Source organism: Protobothrops mucrosquamatus, unplaced genomic scaffold (genome assembly GCF_001527695.2).
Source record: "Protobothrops mucrosquamatus isolate PMUCROS unplaced genomic scaffold, P.Mucros_1.0 scaffold897, whole genome shotgun sequence".
NCBI lineage: Eukaryota > Metazoa > Chordata > Lepidosauria > Squamata > Viperidae > Protobothrops > Protobothrops mucrosquamatus.
This window is the reverse complement of record NW_015387149.1, coordinates 143851-153096: the sequence shown is the minus strand read 5'-3', so window position 1 is coordinate 153096 and position 9246 is coordinate 143851. Positions and strand designations below refer to the sequence as shown.

At 34.9% G+C, this 9246-nt stretch overlaps 1 protein-coding gene across 1 annotated transcript in view; it reads right to left on the bottom strand.

The window, feature by feature from the left end:
- The window catches only part of ADPRHL1 (ADP-ribosylhydrolase like 1), a 20040-nt gene extending 14341 nt beyond the window's left edge, over positions 1-5699 (bottom strand). The window contains exon 1 of the mRNA XM_015819320.1: positions 5346-5699. Within this exon, the coding sequence (XP_015674806.1) occupies positions 5346-5559 (214 nt within the window). The 5' untranslated portion in view covers positions 5560-5699. The remainder of the gene's footprint in view (positions 1-5345) is intronic.
- Positions 5700-9246: the final 3547 nt, after the last annotated feature.

The following is a 9246-nucleotide window of genomic DNA, read 5'->3' as shown; positions in this document are numbered from 1 at the left end:
ATGGCAGTGGAATCCTCTATGTAACATGGAACACATGCATATGATAGTTTGGAGGTGAGAGAAATTTGTAATGTAATTTAATGGATTCCTGAATGGATTGCCCTTGCAACTATGTGGGACAGATGGAGAGGAAACTAATCACCAGATTGCGAGAACAGTTGAGGAGACCCAAAGTCATTGGTAGCCTCACATTGCAATGAACAAGGACATACATTTGATTTTGCAGCTACAATTATTGTTGGCTGAGCAGGGACAAATATAGCCAGAAAAACATTGAAGCCGGAGAAACTGGCCTGATGTCAGTCAATAGGAGTGCTGATTAACCATGAGCCTATGAGGTACTTATGAACCAAGGATGTGGTGGCACAAGGAAACAGCTAATAACTTAATAGCCAGCCAGCCACACCCTAATTACAACTAAAAGCTACACACAACCAGAAACCAGGATAGAACAGCCCAGTGCATATATTTGGAAGAGAGAGAAGTTCCCCAATAATGAGTTCCAGGGCGAGCCTGAAAGCTTGGAAGAGTAAACCTTTGTTCCCAGTGGCTGACTCAGATTGCACCCTTCAACATTATCTTGGGATACATATATTTATCTTCATTCTCATGAATATGAGTTGAATATTGGAAATAAAAAATAAGGTGGAAAGTTCTTTGTACAACCAGGAGTTCTTTTTGCTTTATCACAGAGTTAAGAACATTGTTTTATTTCCATAATACAATTTTATAAGAACCAAAAAGACATTGCATTCTGTAACATGATTTGGACAAACAGATGTACTGTATTTAGAAAGTTCACAAATAGAAGATCAATGTCTCTTTCTACTGAAGCGTAGCAGACAGTCATTCAAAGTTTGTTGGCTATGATTCAGATGTAGCATCAGAAATCACTGATAGCACAGCTGTTTATGAATATGCATAATCCTCCTTTAAAACTTTCTAAATAGTAGGAAGTGCTATTGTTAAGTCTGCAGAATATAAATACACTTTTCATATTTTTGCTATTCCTGAATCTTTCTGTATTTAATTTCAAAGGTTAGTGCTCTGAAAATTAAAGTAAAGAACCCATATCTTCCATGTCATTTATGATTTATGTGCTTCTGTTAAGTCTCTCCTTATTCTCTATTGGTTAAGAACAAACCCTGCAACCATTATTCATTTTTCTTGTAGGGAATTTGCTTTAGCCTTCTACTTATTTTAGATATCTGTGTTTGCTCTTTTCCAATGCTTGAGACTTTTTGAGACTTAATAATCAGTATTAGTAAAATCATAGGATGGAATATTGTGTATACCAGTAGATTTCTGGAAGGACATTCATTACTAGCAATTTTTTTTTCTAATAATTCCTAGAATGGAATTCGCTGTTTAAAACAACAACAACAACTAGACACTGTGCTAGCATTTTAAATGAACAACCCAACATGACAGCAAGACTATTTCTTGAGCATTCACACTTTCCCTGCCCAAAGACAGTACTAAAGAGGTATAGATAAAAAGTATCCCAACTTTAAGTGACTTCATATTTTTAAAAATAATTTCATTAAATATTTTAATTGCAGTAGTAATAACTGATATAAACTAAAAGAAAGAAAAATAGAAAAGGAAGGAAGGAAGGACTTCCAACCTTCATCACAACAAATATAAACAACTTTAGTAACTTCATCTCCTCTTAATTTACAAACTATGATGTCTTCATTCCATATCCCACTTCTTATCTATAAACAAACCCATAAAGCATCATTTCCTAGCAAAAGTTCATTAAGGATTATCAGAAACAACATAACTACAGTATTTTAATTTTGATCAAATAAATCAACTTTATATTCCTTCTTTTACTTCTTATAACTTAATCTTTAGTTCATTCAAGTACTGTAATGTTGTAGAACTTTTGCCTCTTCTCATAAGATTAATCCAAGCTTTAAGAAACCTCTTTTATAATCTAATATAAAACAATTATCAAGATCAATCTCTTTATTATTTGTAATTACTCCTTGATTTTTAAAGCATCAACCAATTTCTTTTGTATCCAATGAGACATCTTTTTCCATGTTATTCTTATAGCCTGTCATTTGTACATCCATTTTTAGTGTCAATTCTGTCTCTGCTGTGTCAAATAAAACTTGTTCCTCTTCTACCATTTATTCCATAACTTCTTTTGGAAATAGTCTACCCATAGAAACAAACATCACTATTGACATTATTGATATTAACTTCTGACGCCATATTTCAAAATGGTCCTTCAATATTTCCAATGTTATATTTTGTATCATTCTGTAGCTATGAATTAGTTTTATGTGTTCTTCTCCTTTAATTAAAAAGTGTAGTTCCTTCTAGCATCCAATTTTTAAAAATTGCTTATTTTCATTTGTCTTACAAAAATTCAAAACAAGTCCACTTTCCAACAACTTATTCATATGATCAACTCTCTTTAGTTAGCTCATCTCAGGAGATCCAAGAGAGTGGCACACTTCAGGTCCCTTCTATGAAATAGTACCTCCTGGCAGGACCTGGAATGTGTGTCTTTGTTACAGTGCTTGTCCTGTAGAATAGAATTTTACCCATGGTTATGATGGCTCCAGCCCTGCTGATCTTCCATAAACTTAGTTTGTCCCCTCGGCATTGGGCCAGAGCATGGAATAAGATTATCCAGAACTGAAAAAAATTGTATAGCTGTTGTTGGTCTCATATATTTTGTTTTGGATCTTGGCTGGATGGCAACCCAAGAGTAGCTCTCCAGGCTAAAGATTTGCCACCTTCAGGGTGCTGCCGTGTTTGCTGTGCTCACCCAGTCCTGGCATACCATCTGACCAGGAGGGTTGGAGAGCTGCCATTTTTGACATGCATCCAGAAACCACATGTGAGTGACAATTGAAGAGTGGCAATTGAAGAGTTGCTTACCCTCTCTTGGAGTTTAAGTGCTCCAGCCATCACTTCCATGTGATAATGCAAAGGTGGGAAGGGGAGACTGATCTTGGTACATGGAAAACTGTCACAAAAAGGACATTCACTTTTCTCTCCCCTTTGCTTCTCTTCCCGTGGATGGTAGGATAAACCATGAGGAGACAATGACAATGATGGCGTCTCTGGCGCCAGTTCTCCAAACAATGTGTTAGATTGGAAAGCTGACAGCAAGAGGTTTTTCACCCCTGTTTGTCTCGACCCCTTGGTTCTGACATAGCACCATATTCCATCTTTTTGTTGAGACAAAATCAGGAGTGGAAATGCTGCCAGCATGTTTTTCTACTGGCATACCCTATGCTGGCCTCTGCCCTCAAGAATAGTGCTTCAACACTGTTTTGCAAAATACCTCTCAGCAATGGTTTAGTTCATGATGAATGGCAGCACTTGTTTCATGGAGGAACAAGTCAATGTAGCTCTGTTTTTTCTGGCTGAGAACTATTGTATTTGACCAGTGGTAGCCATGTACTCATTTAGTGGCCTAGATTAGAGACCCTTTTATAAAATTGGAATTATATTGGTATAATAAACAAAGCTGCTGTAAAAGTGTCATTAGCTGCTTCTGTACTAATTAAATTGGGATTCTAATAAAATTAAATGGCAAAATGGTACCTTTCTTCCTATATTTTATTAAGGGCTGGAAACAGAATTATTCAGAAAGCCATTTGAGGATGGACATCTGTTTATTGGTTGCCTAGTTATTTATATATTAATTGTATCTTGCTTAATTTGAATTTATTTGTTATAGAATTTAGATAGTTTCATGGCTTTGGTTTTTGTATTGATCATTCTTAATTATATTTGTGAAAATAATTGCACATCAGCATGAGTCCTTGTTAGATATTGTAATATAGAAAAAGAGATGTACTACTACATCTGCAACATCCACTGTGCTTGTAACATTTCTAGCGAACATTTTACATTTCTAATAAATATTTTTAAGCATGGCAAAGCAATTGAACTATCAAAATACAAAAGCAGAAAATGGATGTGTGTCTATTTTCCATCTTTCTAGAAAGATAGCATGGTTAGTTTCCAGATAGCATGGTTAGTTTCCAATTTATTCTTTGTCAAATGCTTTTTTCCTGTCAACTGGTAGATAACAATAAACTATCAACATCTGTATTCCCTGTTATCTATATAACTTTATTTTAAAGGTTATCAAGTAATGCTTTCTATAATAGAAAAACAGCATATTTCCTATTTAGAATAAAAACAGACAAAGACACTGAATAGCTGTTGCCTGTAAATACAATTGAAGAAATCAAGGTTAAGGTGTATCCTGACAAATGGTGTCATGTTATATATTGAGAGAAATATGACCTTGCTAATTTGGAACTACTGTATCTAAAAATGGTTGCAGAGCCGGCTGATAAGGCTTGCAGATAACCTTTATGCTCAGAGGTCAAGAAGCAAGAGACATGTGACTCGTATTTAATCATTGACTATATTCAGAAGTATGCTAGTCATTCTTTGCTTTCATAGGTTGACATCTTGCCATTATCTTTAGGGTGTTAGCTCTATCTCACTTCATTGGCTAACTAGTAGCTAGATAAGAAATACTCAAGATTCTCATCAACAGATCAGTGGCAGCTAATTTTAGAACAGCGGTCGGATAAGAAAGGAATTTAAATGAATTTCATTGACTTTGACACATCTGATTGTACAATACACATAAAAAATAAGAAAGCAATACAGGTTAGGAAATGCTTTTGTCTTTAACAAAGATATCTATATCTGTCCCCCTGAACGTGCATCATAAACTGGATACAAAATACAATTGCATGAATGTTATACCATTAGTTATTGATGCACTAGACTGATTTTTTACTACACCAAAGAGCTGCAGGACTGGCATTTGAGATTAGTTTTCTTTCCATATTTGTGGAAATTCACTCAGTGTATCATGCAATCTTAATGTATTCTTTTAACCAAATTTATACAACCAAAATGAGCGAATGTGCAACCTTGCTAACTGGAATTCAGCTTGATGCACAAATTAAATAAAGCTAATTTTGAGTTTTAAATAATTGTTTAATTTTTTACTAGGAATAATTTATTCCTAGTATTATTCATGTACTCTTTTTAGACAAACAAGTATGATATTTCAAATATTGCAGATAAACAGATACACATAGTGCCTCTCCAAAGGTGACTTTATGAGTTCATGGTTGAGGTGGCATTTGAGTCATAGACTTCCTTCTTTATTTACATTCTTTTTCACCTTATTTAAATTTAGGGCAAATGCATGGCCTATTAAGCATCATTCACTAAAGGTAGCATTAGTTCACTGCTCAACTAGTAAACATGATTATTACAGCTCTTCTCCAGTTCTCTTTCTACCCTCCCATCTGCGTCCAGATAACAATGGTTTTTCCTCTTACCTGTGATGAGAGCTTCAGCTGTTGCCATGTGCATCAGAGTATTGTCACTTACTGGCCATTTATCAGAGGACAAGACCAGGTTCCCGAGTCCTCCAATTTCTTTTAATTCCTCTTGGATCTTTGCACCTAAAGCATTGTTTTCCTGAATAAAATTTCGATAGCCCAAAGCATCTCCTACCCCTGCTAGTAACAAAGCAGCCTTAAATTTCTCCATTGTTAAATGACGTGCTTTTTCAGTTCTCTTTGGTCTCAAACAGGCACTTGATGTTTCTTTGTTCCTTTGCCTTCTAGCTTAGATTAAGCAACACTTTATATTGGAGCCATTGTGTCATTGCAAAGAACTGTCCGTATAAGGGAAGCCTGGCCTTTCCTGGCATGCATATGCCACTGCTTCCCTGATAGCCAATGGTCAAGATAAAACTGTTAAGTCCAAATATTTTCCCATTTATTTTTAAGCTGCAAGCTTAGATAGTGTGCAGAGCACAAGTAAGTGTAGTTGCAAAACTCAGAAGCCCCAGGACAAAACAAGCCAATAAATATTTGATCTCTCCAGTTTATGTAACTCTATCCCTTGAGAAACACATGTTGAATTAAGAGACTTATTTTTAAAGCTGTTCAAATTGGTACATTTCTGGAATCACAGAAACATGTTTATTTTATGGACATTACATTCAGAAGATCTAAACATTGAGAAAGTAATTCAAAAACTGTAGTGGAACAAATCTCTTGTCTAATCCCTACATTTAACTGAAGCAGCCATAGATTTGTCTGTATATCAAATGCTGTCTTATTGCAAATTTATATTATGATATAAACAATTGGAACTGATTTTCCTGCTCAGCAATTGTGCATTAGAATCAGTTTGTTGTGCATATACATAGATGAATTATTCTGCACTTCTCAGAAGAGATTTCACTGATGTTTTTTATTCCCATCTTCTTGTCTTTCTTCCTTGTAAAACCTGACAGGATGTTTGTGTGAATGATAAAAATAACTAAGTAAGTTTTAGATTACCTCACAATGAAAAGATAGAAGTTGTAATTATTAATTTAAAATTGATAGGTTTAAATGTAAATTGTAAACTGACAGTTTTGCAGACGTGTGAGGATATTTACAAAGCAGGTTACAAAATAATAAAAATTATCATGTAGCAGTATGAGGTTTGGCATTCTTGAATGATTTCCTATTATAATAATGCAAACTTTATTTTAGAAAGAAAACTATTTTATTATTAACAATGCCTGGGAAGATGCAGCTTCCAAATACAAGTTTACTATTCTTTCAGTAAATATGTTTCAATTTTTCAGTAATAAAGCTGGAAAAAAGATAAAGAATTTTAACTGTTGCAAAATAGTGCTAATTTTTATTCCAAGTCATGAGTCTTTGGCAGAGAATTTAAAAGGGTTGGGCAGTGCCTTCCAAAAACGTACTTTTTACAATAAGCTGTGACTAAGGAAGTGAAGTAGCTGGACATCCATATGCCTGGAAACAGCCATGACAGCCTTGAAAAAGATATGATTGCTTTAACAACCTCTTGTAGATTGTGAAGCATCTCCTTAAGACTTGGAATTTAGTTTTCAAAAGAAAAAATGCACTGATGCTTATTATGGTCAGCCCCATCATCCTGTACTGGCATTTCCATTGTTACAATCCCTGCACTATGAAGTTACAAAGCTATTATGCAATTACTGGATAAATCCTGTGGCACTACAGAAGAACCATGCTGGATTTGCCCTAAAGAGCTGGACAAATTCCAAATGGCTTGTCTTATATTGGTCTAGTTTTTCTCTTTCAACCTGTATCAAACTGAAATTTTGATCTGTTTCATGGGATTTTTGTGAAGAACAGATAAGACAACATATTATATTTGATACTAACGATCTTGAAGATACCATCTTCCAATTTGAATTGACTTTGATTTAAACACGTGTACTGATTGAAGAGTATAAAATCGTATAAAGTGTAAACGAACATATTCCACTAGTAAAAAGTGAATGCACAACTTTGTTTCAAATAAAACAGTTCCAACAAACCTCATAATATTTATGCTGCAACAAGATCAGCAGTTGAATTCAATCAGCTTTACAAGCTGTGTGTGAGGACCATCAGTAACCACCTTTGCTCAATCTTGGTTTTTCATTTCCTATAAGCATAGAAACCTCAATGTTGCAATGATAGGAGGAAATATTTATCTTCACTTTAGCTACTGTTACATTTTAGAATATTGCTCATTGTAGGAAAGTTTACAAGTTTACATTTCTTAAAACCCCCAATATGAATAGTTTGATATTGTTATAATAGGAATGCAAGAGAAAATAAATTAACTCTAATAAAAAAATGGTAACGTCTGGAATACGTGATTGTTTCCTTAGCTCTTGAATTAAAAGAATAAACTGTAAAGATGACTATTAGAAAACATTAAAACTAATTTTAAGAATGTTTAATATCACATTTAATGAGTTTCAAAGCCAAACCTTTGTAAAGCTTTCTTTTTAAAAAAAAATTCATTTGAAGAAGTTCAGTGAGGGATACTGTTGTATTTGAGGATGCAACAAAGTAGTACAGTAGCCTTTAGTATTGCTATATTTGTCTGAGAGCAACAAAATGAAAAATAACTGAGTTACTGACATCTAGTGGTAGAATGAGAGATAACCCATTTCTCACATTTCTATAGCTAATGTTTCCAACCCTCGAAATAAAAATTAAAGTGATTGCTTTTAAGTTGCAGTTTACACTGTACCATGCTGAAGTTTTTTAAAATTCATGCATAATTCCACTTTGAATTTAGCATACATGTTCTCTGTGTCTGTTTTCACAATGACCAGTTACACAATGAAGAGCAGAGTTAGTTTTAACAATCATGTGGAAGACAGAATTTAAAAAATTATGCAGGATCTAAAAATATGTCTATTTTTATCACCTATGCTATATAGGAGGCACAACAGCCACTTTTTACATTTGCCATTCCTTTTATTATTTGAAGCCAGACAAAAGGAAAGCCATACGGTAGTGCTAGCACAGAAGCAATTCACTTTCGGTCGGGATCCTGAGTCAATAACCACTAGTAGGCAACATGCTATTTCTTTCTGACTAGTCCTTTAGAAGTTGCTTACCACCCTGAGAATACTTTAATACAAACCACAAAATAATTTTGCACAATTATTTCTGCCTGATATTTTTAAGTAGCTTCAATTTTGGTTGAAAATTAAGCAGACAGTGATAGCAGCAGAATTTAATTTGAGCTAAAATGTGCCTGCACTTCACTCGGTATATTTAAAATAATCAAGGCTTCTTTATTATTAAATACATGCCAAGGTTGCTGATGCTTAAAGCCATGTTGCTGCAGTCACCCTTTTAATGGAGCTGTCTATGGTCAATTTTGGATATAACAATATTATAATCCAGGCTGCATCCCAAAATAACCATCTTGTCTATTATTTGGGAAAGCCGTCTAAACAGTAGGGCATGTTTTTCCAAGAAAGTGCTACCCAAACTGCAGGTAGGAGTAAGAGGCATCCCTGAATCCTTCTTACAACTGTCTTACTTCCTAAGAAGGAGAGGGAAGGAATGAAAGTGCTCAGGGGGCAGGCAGGAAAGCTGCTAGGAAGAGGGCCTGAGTAGGCAGTGACTGAGAAAGGGCAGGTAGCAGTGGACCACTGTGATATGCAATGGGACAGAAAACAGCAAAGCAGGGGGGCTCTGGCTTGTGCCCCAACAATGCTTCCTTATGGAGAGCAGTTAGAGAAGCAGGACTGATAAAACTTCCTTAAGTCTGGCAATGAGAATGATGTCCCTTAGAGAGTTGTCATCAAAAGTTGGTTCCTGAAAAAAGTCTTTTTTTCTCACTGTAATTAACCTCCAGGAAGAGAAAAAAAAGAGAAATAGAAGCATCTGGGTGTAT